At 43.3% G+C, this 19,298-nt stretch overlaps 1 protein-coding gene across 1 annotated transcript in view; it reads left to right on the top strand.

Annotated features, from left to right (window-relative positions):
- The first annotated feature begins 334 nt into the window (after positions 1 to 334).
- Positions 335 to 19,298, top strand: part of ldlrad2 (low density lipoprotein receptor class A domain containing 2) — a 36,188-nt gene continuing 17,224 nt past the window's right edge. Inside the window, exons 1-2 of the mRNA XM_078559262.1 lie at positions 335 to 970; positions 13,511 to 14,029. Coding sequence (XP_078415388.1) covers positions 889 to 970; positions 13,511 to 14,029 — 601 coding nt within the window. The 5' untranslated portion in view covers positions 335 to 888. The remainder of the gene's footprint in view (positions 971 to 13,510; positions 14,030 to 19,298) is intronic.

The raw sequence follows: 19,298 nt of genomic DNA, 5'->3' as shown, positions 1-19,298 counted from the left end.
ATGTGTTCGCTTTAAGAGCAGAAGGTCTGGGATAAATCTGGTGGCCAAAGTTCGATTCCCCAACTTGCAAAAGGAGCGTTTTCTAACTCTAGTTAAAATAGTATAGGTTAGTAACATTCCTCAAAAAGCCCGGCAAGAGTTATTTGTAAAAGATGAATGCTAGCTGCTTATCTAGTTTGTATAATCAGGAACGCTAAATATTGTCAGTTTGTTGCAGTACGTTTTATGATTACAGAACAAATAATTTGAAATGTGGAGCTCGGACGATCTCGAGTTTGACCCTGTGGGCGAAGGCGCCAGATTCTGTTTTAATGAGTCGGACCTTAAGGCCAACATTAATATTTATCGCAATTCAACAAAGTATAAAACAAGTACAAAGGCGGTTAGTGCCCAGCTTCGAAGTGCTCGGTGTAGTAAACACTCGAAGGAAGGGTGGGACTATTAATTCTGCAATTTATAAAACACTGCATTGTCAAACAGCTAACATTGGAAGAAAAATGTGCCATTATCTCAGCTGCACTGTGGTGTCTCCTTGCTCTATTAAACTCGCATTGTTTCCATGGTACCCCCCCAAAACACACACATTGGGGAATAAAATGGACAAAGAAAGAATGTCGCCTCTTTGTGCATCAAAACATCCTTGTCCTTTGGGATATCCCACCGCCACTTCCCTCCAAAAAACAATCTCGACCCTGCCTGGAATAATCTCAGCACTTGCTTTCCCCTGAATGTTTGCTCAAGAAATGGTGAGTTCGTTGGTTGAGCGGGGTTAGCTGTGTAACCGCAGGGAGGGACAGGCGCTACAATACCCAGTAGAACTTCACCACCCTCCCCACCGCCGTCCCGTCGGAGTTCAGGAAAACTCCGAATCGTTGAAGGAGCGAGAAGATGGAGAGAAACCTAAGAAGATTTCTGCAGCCGCTTCTGTTGCTTCTGGTGAACACGTTGCCTGTGGATTCCATGCGGACAGGTAAGTCCCTCCCTGTCCTGAGCTAGTTTGAGTGTTTGAGGAAGCAGTCATTTTCAGACCACCTCGCTGTTTCTGTATTTGTTCCCTGTTTTCTCCATGTTCGCCCTGTCCCATCCGTTTGCGTTAACCTTCTTGAAATGTTCCTTAACATTGTATTCTAGTCTCCTTTCCCGCAGCCACCGATACTTACCCAGGTCTGTCCCCGTATCTTTTCTAGATTTGCTTATTTCTTTCTGCCCCCGGTCTTTATTCCCCGTCCCTGATCCGAAATACATCAATCCCCCCTGTTTAGCTGAAAGCAATTCTCTTTATAAAGACCTGTTTAGTTAAAATAAGTATTTGGGGTTTTTGAGCTGATTGAGGAGTGTTTTACGCAATGTACAATATAATAAGATCAAGTAGCTTGCTGTGTTGTGAAGTGTTAGATCCATCCAGAATGAACATTTTCTAGCTATTTCTCAGTCTTGTCCTCTTCCCTCACTGAAGTGTGTATGAATAACTTTCCAATTCAGTTTTTCATTTTTGTGAAACATAGGTTGGGTCAAATCCCTATCTGCCTGTAGAGGAGGTGCCATGTCCACCAGACACAACATCTACTCCCCTCACCCTTTTCCCAGCAAACTGCGGACTACCCAACTTTTCTCCTGGTCTCCATGTTAGCTGATATCATTAATGATTGTCTCCTCGGGCACTGTCCCACTGCCATTCGTATCTGCCATCATTATCCCTCTCCTAAAAACAACCCTTGGCGCCTCTGTCCTTGCAACTACTGCTCCATCCCCAACCTCCCTTTCCTCTCCAAAGTCCTGGAACGTGCTGTCCCCTCCCATCTTTCCCGAAATTCCATGTTTGAATCTGATCAGGTTTCTGCCCCTGCCACAGTACCAAAATGGCACTTATCAGAGTCACAAATGGCACCCAGTGTGACTGTGACCACGGTAAACTATCCCTCCTCATCTTTCTCGACCCGCCTACAACCTTTGACATGGTTCGCCTCACCATCCTTCTCCAACGTCACTCTTCCACTGTCCAGTTGGGTGAGACTGCACTTGCCTGGTTCCATTCTTATCTATCCGGTTGTAGCCAAAGAATCACCTGCAATGATTTCTCTTCCCATTGTCATGCTGCTAACTGGATTCCCCAAGGGATCTATTCTTGGCCCTCTCCTATTTCTCAGCCACATGTCACCCCACTCCACCATACCACTAGCTCTCATGACCACTCCACTCTCTTAATTGTCAGACGACTTATCCAATATCCAGTACTGGACAGCAGAAATTTCCTCCAACTAAACATTGGGGAGAATGAAGCCATTGGGCAGAATTTTCTGCCTGTCGGGCGGGCGGGCCCGACCCAATCCCCGGCGGGCGGGGAGCTGACCCCTGCTGGAGAAGCGGGCCGCACCGCCATTTTACGTGGGGGGGCCAATTAAGGCCTGCCCAGCGTGACGTCCGGCGGGAAGCACTATGCGCTCCCTGTGCAGGCGAGGGGGATTCCCCAAAAGCGAGAATGTGCTCTTTTGCGCATGCGCACGTAAGAGCGCACATCTCCCTGAGGCAAAGTGCAGCCTCAGGGAGATCGCTTCCACTTTGAAAAAGATTAAAAATAGAAAAAAAAAATTCCCTAACATGTCCCCCTCATGTGACAATGTCACATGAGATGGGACATGTTCATAATTTACACTATAACTTTATTAAATTTTTAAAACCCTGCATGAAACCTCATCCCGCCGCTGGATGAGGTTTCATGTTTTTTCTATTTGCTGCCGGGGCTCCTGGCCTGCCTGCCAACCTTAAGGTTGGACGGGCCGGTCCTTTAATTGTTGAAATGATCCTGTCAATGGCCTCAATTGGCCATTGACAGGTCAGCGGGCCCACAGCTGATTTTGCTGCGCCCCCGCCTTCCTTAAAATTTAAATGGGGTGGGATGATGTCAGGAGTTCTGCCTGACATCATCCCGCGTCATTTTATGCGTCGGCGAGCGGGCCCCGCCCCCTGCTCGCCGATGGCAAAATACTGCCCATTGTCTTTTATCCTCACCACAATCTCGATACCTTAACCATCAACTCCATCCCCCTCCCTGGAAACAGTCTGAGGCTGAATTAGACTATTCACAACCTTGGTATTGTAGTTTATCCTGAGATGAGCTTCTGACCAGATATTTGCACCATTTCCGTACTAAGATCACCTATTCCCATCGCCATTCCATCATTTAATTCTCCTCACCTCGGCTCATCTATTGCTGAAATTCTTGTCCATATCTTTGTCACCTCTAGAGTTGACTATTTCAATACTCTTCTTGGCGGCCTCCCACTTTCCACACTTCAAATTAATCTCTTCCAAATCTCTCATGCCTGTATCCTAAATTGCACCGAGTCCTATCCACCTATGACCCCATGCACTCAATGAACCATATTGGCTTCTGGTTAAGCAATGCCTTAGTTTCAAAATTCTCATCCTTGCTTAGACTTCTGCGTTGCTCCAATTCCAGCCTCATGTGCATCCCTGATTTTAATCACTCCATCATTTGGGATTGTACCTTCTGTTGCCAAGGACCGAAGATCTGGAATTCCTTCCCTTAGTATCTCCACCTCCCTAATTATCTCCACCTCCCTAAGTATCTCCACCTCATTAACTCTCTTTCCTCCTTTAAGATGCTCCTTAAAACTTACCTTCCATGATCATGCTTTTGATTATCTACCCTGCTGTCTCTTTATGTGGCTCTGTGCCAAAGTTTGTTTGATAATGTACCTGTGAAGCATCTGGGGACACATTGTTTTGTATTAAAGGTGCTTCATAAATGTAAGTTGTTGTTGTTGAAAAGCAGCAGCATGCTGGCCTGGATATAGCTGAAATATTATACAAGCACAGAAGGAGGCCATTTGGCCCATCATGCCTGCATTGGCTCTTTGAAAGAGCTATCCAATTTGTCCCACTTTCCTGCTGTTTGCTATTTACCTGTATTTATCCAACTTTCCTTCAGAAGTCAGTATTGAGCCTGCTTCCACCAACCTTTCAGGCAGTACATCGCAACATGTGAAAACATATTTCCTTAAGCCGCCTCTGTTTTTTTGCCAATCACATTAAATCTGTCTCCTCTGGTTACTGGCCCTGCTGCCAATGGAAACAATTTCTTCTAAATTACTCTGTCAAAATCCTTCACGATTTTGACCACCTCCATCAAATCTCCTCTTAACCTATTTTGTTCTAAGGAGAACAACAACAGCTTACAATTAAAATGTGCCTATAATGCTGTAAAACATCTTGAGGCACTTCACAGGCACATTATGAAACAAAATTTGAAACCAAGCCACATACTAGGGGAGATGACCAAAAGCTTTTTGAAAGAGATTTATTTTTAAGGAGCACCTTGAAGGAGGAAAGAGGGGTAGCAAGGCAGAAAAGTTTAGGGAGGGAATTCCAGAGCTTAGGGCCTCAGCAGCTGAAGGTATGGCCACTAATGGTGGCACAATTAACATCAGGGATGCTTAACGGACTAGAATTAAATGAGTGTAGATATCTCAGAGAGTAGTGAGGCTGGAGATTATTACAGAGATAGGGAGGGGCGAGGCCTTGGAGGGATTTGAAAACAAGGATGAGAGTTTTAAAACCAAGGCATTGCTTGACCTGAAGCCAATATAGATCAGCAATGTAGTACATTGCAAGATCTGAGCATTTTGTTATATCGCTCAATCTGCTGCCTTTTCTGTTGGGAAGGTACAAATAATGCTAATTCAATAATAACTGCCTGTAATTGAGCACTTGTTAGTCTTACTCAGTGCAATACACAATAGAAATTTGGCAAAGAGGATAGGATGGAATTCTTTTTTATATTTCATTTGAGGAATGAAGGACTGAAGAACATTGTGATAGACTTTCTGGAAATTCTAAAGTTGATTTCGAGGAAGTTTGAGCAGTTTGAAAGATTACTTGTGTGTACACCTCATGTCCAGGTACACAATGATTCAGTACAGTATGTAACTGAGAAATGGCACTGAAAGCATATTTGGGGATAAATGAATTCAACCCTAACTAAGAGGACTGGTATAATTATGAACAAAACTTTCACATTTGACTGAAAATGGATAAAATAGGAGAGGAGGATAAAGTAAATGCTTTCTTCATCATGATGGGGTCAGATGCTTTCAGATGCAGTTTTTAACCAATGTTGTTCAAGATACCCCAGTTCTATGAAATGAATGAGCTTCTGGACTCATATTATGGCACAAGTAAGAATGAAATTGCACGGAGAGTTATGTTTCATCAAAGGAAGCAGTTGCCAAGTGAGGCTATTGCCGATTAGTTTCTCGAATTAAAGAAAATCTCTTGTCACTGTGGGTATGTCATGAACTTAGAAATCAGCCTTAGAGGCAAATTCATAGGAGCCTAAAGAACAAGAAAATCCAGGCCAACCTTTAGAGCAAAGGCAATAAGCTCATGTGGAACTCGACCAATTACCGCCCCATCAGTCTACTCTCCATCATCAGTAAAGTGATGGAAGGGGTCATCAACAGTGCTATCAAGCAGTACTTGCTTAGCAATACCCTGCTCACTGATGCCCAGTTTGGGTTCCACCAGGGCCACTCAGTTCCTGACCTCGTTACAGCCTTGGTTCAAACATGGACAAAAGAGCTGAACCGGTGAGGTGAGAGTGACTGCCCTTGACATCAAGGCAGCATTTGACCAAGTGTGGCATCAAGGAGCCCTAGCAAAACTTGAGTAAATGGGAATCAGGGGGAAAACTCTCCGCTGACTGGAGTCATACCTAGCACAAAGAAAGATGGTTGTGGTTGTTGGAGGTCAGTCATCTCAGCTCCAGGACATCACTGCAGGAGTTCCTCAGGGTAGTGTCCAAGGCCCAACCATCTTCAGCTGCTTCATCAATGACCTTCCTTTCATCATAAGGTTGGAAGTGGGGATGTTTGCTGATGATTGCACAATGTTCAGTACCATTCATGATTCCTCAGATACTGAAGCAGCCCATGTCCAAATGCAGCAAGACCTGAACAATATCCAGGCTTGGGCTGACAAGTGGCAAGTAACATTCACGCCACACAAGTATCAGGCAATGACTATCTCCAACAAGAGAGAATCCAACCATCGCCCCTTGATATTCAGTGGCATTGCCATCATTGAATCCCCCCACTATCAACATCCTGGGGGCTACCATTGACCAGAAACTGAACTGGACTAGCCATATAAATACAGTGGCTACAAAAGCAGGTCAGAGGCTAGGAATCATGCGATGAATAACTCACCGCCTGACTCCACAAAGCCTGTCCACCATCTACAGGGCACAAGTCAGGAATGTGATGGAATACTCCCCACTTGCCTGGATGAGTGCAGCTCCTACAACACTGAAGAAGCTTGACACCGTCCAGGACAAAGCAGTCCGCTTGATTGGTACCACATCCACTAACATTCACTCCCTCCACCACTGACACACAGTAGCAGCAGTGTGTGCCATCTACAAGAAGCACTGCAGGAATTCATCAAGGCTCCTTGGACAGCACCTTCCAAACCCATGACCACTACCCCTAGAAGGACAAGGACAACAGATAGATGGGAACACCACCACCTGGGAGTTCCCCTCCAAGTCACTCGCCATCCTGACTTGGAAATATATCGCCGTTCCTTCACTGTTGCTGGGTCAAAATCCTGGAACTCCCTCCCTAACAGCACTGTGGGTGTACCTACACCACATGAACTGCAGAGGTTCAAAAAGGCAGCTCACCACCACCTTCTTAAGGGCAACTAGGGATGGGCAATAAATGCTGGCCCAGCCAGCGAAGCCCACATCCCGTGAATGAATAAAAATAAAAGGCCAAGGTCATGGAAATGGCAGAGAAAGATAGTTGCAAATTGCAAGGGGGTTCTTTTCCTGAGCCAGCTGGAGAGGTCCACCAGATTTCAGTGATGTCCAGGCCATGGCTGATAAGTTCACAGCCTCAGAGTCTGAAATTTAGATGCTATCATTGCCATGGTAGCCAACAATCACTTAAATTTCCCCCATTTCCAGTCAAAGTGTACGCCTGTGGAAAAGTCAGTTATATCTGGACAACATGCAGGAGCAGAGGAAACAGTAACACTCCAGGCTGTGGTAAAGCTCCAGAATGCAGCCATGCACCAGTTTTGGAATCATGGTAGATCTAAAGCTAGTTCAGGAAATCCTTGAATACCCATATGATAAATATGGATACAGAAGTTGCTGTTATTGAGCAGGAAGATAAAGAGTTGTAATCAGTCAGAGAGCAAGAAAAAGAGCACATGGAAGAAGAGAGTAACAGGGCTGAAGATAAAATTCCTTTGTTCACAGTAGAAATGAAAGTCAGAGCTTCCCAGCTCATTTTCATCATTGATACAGCTGCAGCCAAGTCTGTTATCTCTGAAGAAGAGTGTAAGATATCCCTAAGTCATATTCCTTTATGCAAAACTGATGTAAAACTGACTAGCTATGCTAATTACAATGTTCCAGCATTAGATGGAGTTATTGTCATGGTGGAGTATGATGATGTATCCTATTACTTGCCATTAGTAGTAGTTGGAGAGAACAAAATCTCCTTGATGGGAAAGAATTGGCTTAAGAAAATATAGTTAAACTTGGCTGAGTTATTTACTGTAAGAATATGTCTGACATTGAGGAAATGCTAAGAGAGCACAAAGTAGTCTTTGAGTAAGGAGGATCAAATTATAAGATTAGCCATCAGTACAATATCAAATATCATAAGTTAGCAGATCATGTAAATGCAGATGTTCTTTCAGGATTTCCTGTGAAGGGTGATTTATTTCTAACTGCTGAGTTACCTGTGAATTACTTTACAGACACAAATGACATTCCAATGTCTGCCGGAGAAATTAGTGATGAAACTCGAAAGGATGTGGTGCTCAGGAAAGTGCTCAATTATGTCATAACTGGCTGGCCTAAAGAGCGTGATGATGAGAAATTGCAGGAGAATTTCACATGTAGAAATGAACTGAAGGTAGACTAAGGCTGTCTCCTATGGGGTTTAATAGTCATTATTCCGCCAAGGTTTAGAGAGAGATTGTTAGAGGAACTTCATCAAGAGCACACAGGGATAATCCATGTGAAAACAGCAGCAAGAAGCTATTTTTGGTATCCAAAGGTAAACAGAGATATTGAAGAGTTGGTGAAAAGTTGTGAAGTGTGTCTCAGAATGAGAAATGATCCAACCAAGGTTTCTTTCATTACATAGTCAAACACCATGGGAACAAGTTTCAGAAGTGGAAGAGAAACTTTGGTTTTAGATGCAAATGGACAAGTGTTGCATCTATGCACAAACCACAAGTGCCAAAACTATTGAGGTTTTGAGAAGTTGTTTTGCAATTTATGGATCACCAGATGTGTTGGGTGTCAGATAATGGTCCACAATTTATGTCAAAAGAATTTGAAATATTTCAGAGTAAAAATGGAATCAAACAAATGCTAATACCACCAATATCACCCAGCATAGAATAGTGCTGTAGAAAGAATTATACAGATTGTGGAGGGGTTTTTGCAGATGTATTTGCTGGGTGACAAGCTAGGCTGTAATTTTCATATTTCTCTTCACCACAGGAGTAGTCAATTTTCTGTTCTTCTAAAGAATTACCCCACAGCCTAAAACAGTTTGCTTATCTTACGAGTTAGTGTTTAAACACACTCCTAGGACAAGGTTTAGTTTGCTTAAGCCTGATGTCAATAACAAAGTAAGAGAAAAGCCAATATAGCAGAATGTGCTGGAAAAACTCAGTAGGTCTGACAGCATCTGTGGAGAGAGAAACAGAGTAAATGTTTTGAGTCCAACATGACTCTTCTTAGGAAAGAGTTTCAAAGAAGAGTCATATTTGGAATCAAAATGTGAACTCTTGCTTTTCTCTCCATAAAGACCATAAGACCATAAAACATGGGAGCAGAAATTAGGCCATTCGGCCCATCGAGTCTGCTCTGCCATTCAATCATGGCTGATAAGTTTCTCAACCCCATTCTCCCGCCTTCTCCCCGTAACCTTTGATCCCTTTACCAATCAAGAACCTATCTATCTCGGTCTTAAATACACTCAATGACCTGGCCTCCACAGCCTTCTGTGGCAATGAATTCCATAGATTCACCACTCTCTGTCCTCATCTCTGTTCTAAAAGGTCTTCCCTTTACTCTGAGGCTGTGCCCTCAGGTCCTAGTCTCTCCTACTAATGGAAACATCTTCCCCACATCCACTCTATCCAGGCCTTTCAGTATTCTGTAAGTTTCAATCAGATCCCCCCTCATCCTTCTAAACTCCATTGAGTATAGACCCAGAGTCCTCAAACGTTCCTCATATGTTAAGCCTTTCTTCCTGGGATCATTCTCGTGAACTTCCTCTGGACCCTCTCCAGGGCCAGCACATCCTTCCTGAGATACGGGACCCAAAATCGCTCACAATATTCTAAATGTGGTCTGACGAGAGCCTTATAAAGCTTCAGCAAAACATCCCTGCTTTTATATTCTAGTACTCTCAAAATAAAAGCCAACATTGAATTTGCCTTCCTAACTACCGACTCAACCTGCAAGTTAACCTTAAGAGAATCCTGGAGTAGGACTCCCAAGTCCCTTTGCAGTCCAGATTTCTGAATTCTCTCCCCATTTAGAAAATAGCCTATGCCTCTATTCTTCCTACCAAAGCGCATGACCTCACACTTCCCCACGTTGTATTCCATCTGCCACTTCTTTGCCCATTCTCCTAACCTGTCCAAATCCTTCTGCAGCCTCCCCGCCTCCTCAATACTACCTGTCCCTCAACCTATCTTTGTATCATCTGCAAACTTAGCCAGAATGCCCTCAGTTCCTTCATTTAGATCATTAATGTATAAAGTGAAAAGTTGTGGTCCCAACACTGACCCTTGCAGAACTCCACTAGTCACCAGCCGCCATCCTGAGAAGGACCCCCTTATCCCCACTCTGCCTCCTGCCAGACAGCCAGTCTTCTATCCTTGCTAGTACCTTGCCTCTAACACCATGGGCTCTTATCTTACTGAGCAGCCTCCTGTGCGGCACCTTGTCAAGGGCCTTCTGGAAGTCCAAGTAGATAACATCCATTGGCTCTCCTTTGTCTAACCTGCTCGTTACCTCCTCAAAGAATTCTAACAGATTCGTCAAGCATGTCCTCCCCTTGATGAAACCATGCTGACTTTGCCCTATTTTACCATGCACTTCCAAGTATTCTGAAATCTCATCCTTAATAATGGACTCAAAATCTTACCAACGACTGAGGTCAGGCTAATTGGCCTGTAATTTCCCGTCTTTTGCCTCACTCCTTCTTAAACAGGGGGGTTACATTAGCGATTTTCCAGTCCTCTGGGATCCTCCCTGATTCGAGTGATTCCTGAAAGATCACCACTAATGCCTCCACTATCTCTTCAGCTATCTCCTTCAGAACTCTGGGGTGTAATCCATCTGGTCCAGGTGATTTATCCACCTTCAGACCTTTCATTTTCCTAGCACCTTCTCCTTGGTAATGGCCACCATACTCACCTCTGCCCCCCAACTCTCTTGAACTTTGGGGATGTTACTCGTGTCTTCCACCGTGAAGACTGACGCAAAGTACCTATATAGTTCTTCCGCCATTTCTTTGTTCCCCACTACTACTTCTCCAGCGTCATTTTCCAGCGGCCCAATGTCCACTTTTGCCTCTCTCTTACCTTTTATATATCTAAAAAAACTCTTGCAATCTTCTTTTATATTACTGGCTAGTTTACCCTCATATTTAATCTTTTCCCTCCTTATTTCTTTTTTATTTGTCCTCTGTTGGTCTTTGTAGGCTTCTCAATCCCCTGGTTTCCCACTGCTCTTCGCCGCATTGTATGCTTTCTTTTTAGCTTTTATGCTGTCCCTGACTTCCCTTGTCAGCCATGGTTGCCTCATCCTCCCTTTAGTATGCTTCTTCTTCCTAGGGATGAATTTTTGCTGTGTCTCCCAAATTACTCCCAGAAACTCCTGCCATTGCTGTTCCACTGTCTTTCCTGCTAGGCTCATCTCCCAGTCAATTCTGGCCAGCTCCTCCCTCATGCCTCTGTAGTTGCCTTTATTCAACTGTAATACCGTTACAACTGATTCCAGCTTTTTCCTCTCAAATTTCAGGGTAAATTCTATCATATTATGGTCACTTCCTCCTAAGGGTTCCTTCACCTTAAGCTCTCTTATCAAATCTGCCTCATTACACATCATTAAATCTAGAATTGCCAGTTCCCTAGTGGGCTCCACCACAAGCTGCTCCAAAAAGCCATCTCGTAGACATTCCACAAATTCCTTTTCTTGATACCACCAACCTGATTTTCCCAGTCTACCTGCATATTGAAATCTCCCATGATCACTGTAACCTTGCCTTTCTTACACGCCTTTTCTATCTCCTGGTGTATCTTGTGCCCCACATCCTGGCTACTTGTTCGGAGGCCTGTACATAACTCCCATTATGGTTTTTTCACCTTTGTGATTTCCGATAATCCTTAATTATTCCATTACTTCATCAAAGAACTCAATCAAGTTGGTCAAACATGATTCTCCTCTGCCAAGTCGATGTTGACTTTCATTCATTAGTCTATCCTTTTCCAAGTGCCAATTAATTGTGTTTCAGATTATTGTCTCTAAAAGCTTCCCCACCACCCACATTAGTCTGACTGGCTTGTAATTATTGGGTTTATCCCTCTCCCCTTTTTGAACAGAGTTGGAACACCCGCAATTCTCCAGTCCTCTTGCGCTATTTCTATATCTAAGGAGGATTGGAAGTTTGTGGCCAGAGCCTCCACCAGTGCATCCTCACTACCCTTATCAATTTAGGATGTATCCTATCTGGTCCGTGTGACTTTTCTAATTTTTTAGTACCTCCTTTTTACGTATTCTTATCTTATCCAATATCACTGCTATCTCCTTCTTTTACAGAATCACAGAAATTCACAGCAGATTGACAGCATTTTCTTCTCCAGCAAAGATCAATGCAAAATAGTCATTTAGTGTTTCAACCTCCAAAAGGAGATCTCCATTTTTGACCCTAATTAGCCCTACCCTTCCAGTATGGTATCAAACTGGGTTCCAGAGATGCTCTCAGTATTTTATAAACAGAAACCATGTTATTCCCAGTGTACTAAGAGTATAAGGGCTCAAAACCCCATTCTCAAACCATTTAAAGATTTTCCGACAAGTGTAGCCATAGAGTTCTCTCAATGCACTGCAAATATAGATGTACAGCCATAGGGAGATTACAGTATAACTCGCATGCTTCCATGTAGAAAGCACCAGATGCAGCTAGTGGTTTCAAACTGGTATGCAGCATAACTACTGCCTTATTTATCTGAAATCAGTAGGTATTAGAGCCGAGATCTTGGAACAAAATTTGTCATATTACCGTTTGCTACCTCATGGAATTTTTACTATGGTGCACTCACCATAATTCACATGTACGTTGCTCCCAAGCACCATGTTCTTTGGAGGATGTAACCTAATCAGCGTGCCAAACAAAGGCATCCATTATCAGGGGCATTTTTAAAATAATCCTTTCAAAACAATGTTTTCAAATGCGATTGTCAAAGTGTGAGGCAAACAGGCTCAGAGAAACCGCTAACAATGGACTCGAGGAATGAACAAAGCAAATTAACTTTAAACATTCTTCTAAATGTCCTAACCAGACTTCCCTCAGCCCCTGGAAACCTCACTAATAAATGCTGAGAAGCACAATAAATCTCTGTGTTCTCCATGTCATCCTTGGGTTGTGTGGTGTGAGAGAGAGGACAATGATAGATCTAAGCTCTGGCATCTCTTTCATTAAGATGCCCATAGAACCCTAATAAAGGTCTCATTTTCTTACTTTACTACTGTATGCCCCATAGAATACAAGATGGAGCAGATTGTGTTCATTGTTAAAGAAAGTAATTTCAATTTATAGCAATCTCAATAAAAGTTATCCATATAAATTGAGGTGATTTATGAGAATTCCAAGGAGTGTTTCCAGACGTTCATTTCCTTACAATCAAGACACTCTTTGTACTTCCATGTTTCTTCTCTTTATTTTATACTTTTGCATTTTGTTAACATTGAATAATTATGTCTAAAGGCAGAATACATAATGGTCGATCATTTGAAATATTCACAAGGGGCAAATATCATGCTTAAGGGAGCACGGTGTTGGGATATAAAATATTTTCACAGTTTTGTGCCTCAAGATGCACTCTATATCAGTTCCAGGAAAATTTTACAGGGGTCAGATCAGAGCATTCCTAACCTATAACATCATACAAGCATTCTTAAATGCAACTTTTATATTCAGGATGAGAAGCCACCCTTTCTGATACATCAGCTCCATTTCTTATGACTTGCTCAATAAAAGGCAAACCATATTAAATGTCATTATCACACATTACATTCACTTTATGCTGTTAATCATAGAAAGATTGAGAGGGTCAAGTTTACATAATAAAATATTTTTCAAAAATATTTTTTCTGATTAGATTTGCTGAGACATTGTAACCAAGTATATACAACAAGTAATACAACTGTATTTTCTATTGCTCCAAGTCAGTCTGGTGGATTTCTGTGGACAGACCATCAAGGCTGATGGAATAATTATTAACTCCCATCAAGAATCTCAGAAGGACTATCTTGTCACAGTTGGGACTGACTGTGAGTTTACAATGCAGGCTACTTCCCCGAAGGACAAAGTTCAGTTCCAGTTTAGATTCTTCTTGGTATACAGTCTGCTGCGAGAGTCTGCTATCCTTCAGCCCACCACAGCACTTCAACTACTGCAGCGCAATGCAACAGGACCTCTGTCCCTACTAGAGACCACCAGACCTGGGCAAAAAGCAGGTGCACCACCACTAGGAGAAGAGATTACTAACACATGCAAAGCTGGATCATATGTACAATTTTATGATGGGAAGAATAGAAATTCACCACCTATTGGCTCCCTTTTATGTGGGAAGAGTATCCCCAAGCCAATTTTATCAACTGGGAACTACCTTACGTTGAGACTGGTCACCAGAGGTCAACAACCCAGAGTGGACTTTGTTGGAGATTTCACATCCTTTCGACCAGGTAAAAGATAGCTTTTGTTAATTGGATTAAAAAATTATATTTCGCCTTAAAGAGGGAATACTATTACCAGAACCACTTTTTAAAAAACAGTGGTAATATTAACATCTTTTGTGTGTTTGTACTGTCCATTTTTATTCACTTCCAATAAGTGCTGATGTCCGAAAGAAACTACTGAGGCCATTTATGATTGGCCATATTGAATATTGTTAGAAATACATTCACAAGGTGAGGGATGAGTTGTGATGATCTGTGATTGTTAATCCAGGTGCCTTACATTGTTACAACAACAAAAATTGCTGGAAAAACTCAGCAGGTCCGACAGCATCTGTGGAGAGGAAGACAGAGTTAACGTTTCGAGTCTGTATGCCTCTTCATCAGAATTAAAGAGAAATAGAAATGTGGTGAAATATAAGCTGTTAAAAGGGGGGTGGGACAGGTGGAGCTGGATAGAGGGCCAGTGATAGGTGGAGGCAAAGGAGAGATTGCCAAAGATGTCACAAACAAAAAGTCAAAGGGGTGTTGACGGTGGTGATATTAGCTAAAGGATGTGCAAATGGTGACATTAAGGGTAGGATTCAGGATAAACAAGTGACAGATAGCCCTAGTGGGGGTGGGGTGGGGGGAAGGGATCGAAATAGGCTAAAAGGTGGAGATAAAACAATGGATGGAAATAAATTTTAAAAATAATAATAGAAATAGGTGGGAAAAGAAAAATATATATATAAAAAATATATAATAATTATTAGAAAAAAAGGGATCAAAAAGGGGGTGAGGATGGGGGAGAGAATTCATGATCTGAAGTTGTTGAACTCAATGTTAAGTCCAGAAGGCTGTAAAGTGCCTAATTGGAAGATGAGGTGCTGTTCTTCCAGTTTGCGTTGAGCTTCACTGGAACATTGCAGCAGGCCAAGGACGGACATGTGGATATGAGAGCAGGGTGGAGTGTAAAAATGACAAGCGACAGGGAGGTCTGGGTCATGCTTGCGGACAGACCGAAGGTGTTCCGCAAAGCGGTCACCCAGTCTGCGTTTGGTCTCTCCAATGTAGAGGAAACCGCATTGGGAGCAGCGAGTGCAGTAGACCAAATTGAGGGAAGTGCAAGTGAAATGCTGCTTCACTTGAAAGGAGTGTTTGGGCCCTTGGACGGTGAGGAGGTGGGAAGTAAAGGGGCAGGTATTGCACCTTCTGCGGTTGCATGGGAAGGTGCCATGGGAGGGGGTTGAGGTGTAGGGGGTGATGGAGGAGTGGACCAGGGTGTCCCGGAGGGAATGGTCCTTACAGAATGCCAACAGTGGGGGTGAAGGGAAGATGTGTTTGGTGGTGGCATCATGCTGGAGTGGGCAAAAATGGTGAAGGATGACCCTTTGAATGCAGAGGCTAGTGGGGTGATAAGTGAGGACAATGGGGACCCTATCATGGTTCTGGGAGGGAGAGGAAGGTGTGAGGGTGGATGCACGGGAGATGGGCTGGACATGGTTGAGGGCCCTGTCAACCACCGTGGGTGGAAAACCTTGGTTAAGGAAGAAGGAGGACATGTCAGAAGAACTGTTTTGGAAAGTGGCATCATCGGAACAGATGTGACAGAGCTGAAGGAACTGAGAGAATGGGATGGAGCCCTTACAGGAAGCAGGGTGTGAGGAGCTGTAGTCAAGGTAGCTGTGGGAGTTGGTGGGCTTGTAATGAATATTGGTGGACAGTCTATCACCAGAAATTGAGACAGAGAGGTCAAGGAAGGGAAGGGAAGTGTCAGTGATGGACCATGTGAAAATGATGGAGGGGTGGAAATTGGAAGCAAAATTAATACATTTTTCCAGGTCCGGACGAGAGCATGAAGCGGCACCGAAGCGGTCATTAATGTACCGGAGAAAGAGTTGTGGGAGGGGGCCTGAGTAGGACTGAAACAAGGAATGTTCCTCAAACCCCATGAGGAGACAGGCATAACTGGGGCCCATGCAGGTACCCATAGCCACACCTTTTATTTGGAGGAAGTGAGATGAGTTTAAGGAGAAATTGTTCAGTGAGAGAACAAGTTCAGCCAGACAGAGGAGAGTGGTGTTGGATGGGGATTGTTTGAGCCTCTGTTCAAGGAAGAAGCAGAGAGCCCTCAGACCATCCCAGTAGGGGATGGAGGTGTAAAGGGATTGGACGTCCATGGTGAAGAGGAGGTGGTTGGGGCCAGGGAACTGGAAATTGTTGATATGATGTAGGGGCATCAGAGGAATCGCGGATGTAGGTGGGAAGAGACTGGATAAGGGGAGAGAGAATGGAGTCAAGATAGCAAGAAATGAGTTCCGTGGGATAGGAACAGGTTGACACAATCGGTCTGCTGGGACAGTCCAGTTTGTGGATTTTGGGTAGGAGGTAAAAGTGGGCCGTCCGAGTTTGGGAGACTATGAGGTTGGTAGCTGTGGAGGGAAGATCTTCAGAGGAGATGAGGTCAGTGACAGTCCTGGAAACAATGGCTTGATGTTCAGTGGTGGGGTCATGGTCCAGGGGGAGGTAGGAGGAAGTGTCTGCGAGTTGACGCTCAGCCTCTGTCAGGTAGAGATCAGTGCGCCAGAAAACAACAGCACCACCCTTGTCAGCAGGTTTGATGACAAATTCAGTGTTGGACCTGAGAGAACGGATTGCGGCAAGTTCAGAAAGAGACAGGTTAGAGTGGGTGAGAGGAGCAGAGAAATTGAGACGACTGATGTCACGCCGACAGTTTTCAATGAAAAGACCAAGAGCAGGTAAGAATCCAGAGGGAGGGGTCCAGGTGGAGAGAGAATATTGGATATATGAATATTCATCCGCAGCCTTACATTGTTAGTTGGATTCAATGGGAGTCATTTTGACATTGGGCAATTGTGTAATGTAGGTAATATTTGATTTTACTGCTTGTTACGCACCTCACCCAAGTTTTGTTTCCTTTGCAGGCAATGTAAATGAAATGGTGAGAGATGTATAACAGGTGGCTGATCAGATATCGCTCATTTTACATGCTCGCTCAAAGACAAAATATCTTTCTTCAAGTTACTGGAGAAATAAGTTTGCTCCTGCAGCAACGATGGTGCAAGGCTGAAACTAAGATGGCAGGGGAAGTGTTGAAATTTAACGGGAATGCGCTGTATATCTGCATTTACCAAGCACTATACCCCTGATTACAGAGCTTATTGGAGCCTGGGTGCACAGGTCTCAGTGGAGATCAACATCTTTTGTAGTCCTTATTGGGAAACACCTTAGAGCTAAAGACCCATATAACATTTAATCTCCATGTAATTAATCTCCCTTAACGTGCGGCTGTGGCATTTGAAAGAGGTATTTGCTGTAATTTCAAGAAAGTTGCATAGTGCATGTCTCCATTGTTCCCAGTTCTGGTCTTTGAAGACTATACAGTTGTTAATTTGTAAGCCTGATTCAACAAGTAGAAATTGCAGAGCTATGGAAGAAAGAACAGGGGAGTGAGATTAATCAGCAACTCTTTCAAAGAGCTGGCACAGACACAATGGTCTGAATTACCTCCTTCTCTGCTGTATGATTCTATGATCTTATAATTATTATTGATCACATTTGGTAGTTTTGCCAGCTCAGCAAACATTTCCTAAGTTCCCACTGCCAATATCTGAACAGTTTCTACATTCTTTCCGGTGATAAGACAATGGAGACAAAATTGGGTGGGGTGTAGAAAGTGTGACTCCGTCTTTCAGATGAAATGTTAAACTGAGGCCCATCTGCCAGCTTGGGTGGATGTACAAGATCCCACGGCACTATTTCAAAGAAAAAGGGAATTATCTCCGGTGTTCTAGCCAATATTTATCCCTCAATCAACATGACAAAAAAAAATTATCTGGTCATATCACATTGCTGTTTGTCGGAGTTTGCTGAGCACAAATTAGCGTTACAACAATGACTACACTTCAAAAAGTATAGAGAAATGTTCATAGGCAAATATTAAGATAAAAGAGACAAGGAAGTTTGTAATGAAGAGAGATTTAAGGCTAGAGACAAAAGAAGATCACTTACCAGAAGACAAATGGGAGAAATCCTCCCCACATGTGGGGACAGGATTTAAGTCTTGGATACACATGGGCTTGATAGAGAGTTAAAAGTTGGAAGGCCCAACACTTTACGGTACCCAAGGCCAGGGGGATAAATCATGGGCCCTGGTGCTTCTCAAGTTCCTGGGTCCCTTAATCCACCCTTTCACATTCTTTGAGTGTCCAGAATTGGGAACCATTGTCACAGTGGGGTCAAACTTTTATACTGGTTTAGCACAACTTCTTGTCTTTTTATCCTATGCCTCTAACTATAAAGCCCATTAAAAACTCAAGTTTCAGTACGATACACTTTACAACCATGTCATGCAATTACACAAAACTTAGTCACTCATATTATGCAACCAACTTCTTTGAGCCAGGCCCTATGTAAATATCCAGACAGCAACATCCAAAAGATTTGAACCTCACAAGCACTGCAAACAATAATCCCACGTCCAAATGAGAATATCTTGAACTAACAGTGACACATCCTATTGGCGCATGTCTCCTAGTTTCCCTTCTAAGTTTAAAAATGGCAAAACCTTCCTTAGTACTAACCAATTCACCTGCAATAACGTGCTATTTCTATCCACACAAGTGAGCTTTGTTAACAGAAAAATTACGCTTTGCATTGAGCGATGAATATTTTCTCATTTTAAGTTTAAAATAACCACACTGACAAATACAAGTATATATGAAGCATATAATAGGAGAGCAAAGTGCTGCAGATGCTGAATCTAAAATATAAACAAAAATTGCTGGAAATACTCAGCAGGTCAGACAGCATCTGTGGAGAGAGAAACAGAGTCAATGCTTCAGGTCCATGATCGGTACAAGTTCTGAGGAAGAGTCACTGACCTCTGTTTCTCTCTGCGCCAATGCTGCCAGATGTGCTGAGCATTTCCAACACTTCCCGTTTCTATTGGAGTCAAAATGACCCCTTTTGCCAGCCTCCAAAGAGCATTCAGACTCTTGTGAGCCTCTCACACCCCTTTATCAAGAAACTCAGCAGCAGCTGCCTGAGATCTGATTTGGCTCAACATTAAACATGACTTTCAGAAAGATAAGTTAAGGTATGAAGAAAATATAAACAACTTGCTGAGAAAAAAGAAAAGAAATCCTCCTCCTCCCCAAAAACCTATCCACACGTTGGGCTGGGAGAGGAGGAAAACCCAGGCTGAAAGGCAACTGGCTTCCTACTGCCACTTCCGTATGAATTCTGCCGAGATCAACTTGGGGTGTGCATCACC

This window comes from Cetorhinus maximus, chromosome 15 (genome assembly GCF_964194155.1).
Source record: "Cetorhinus maximus chromosome 15, sCetMax3.hap1.1, whole genome shotgun sequence".
NCBI lineage: Eukaryota > Metazoa > Chordata > Chondrichthyes > Lamniformes > Cetorhinidae > Cetorhinus > Cetorhinus maximus.
Note: the sequence above shows the minus strand (reverse complement) of the source record. Positions and strands in the feature narration are given on the sequence as shown.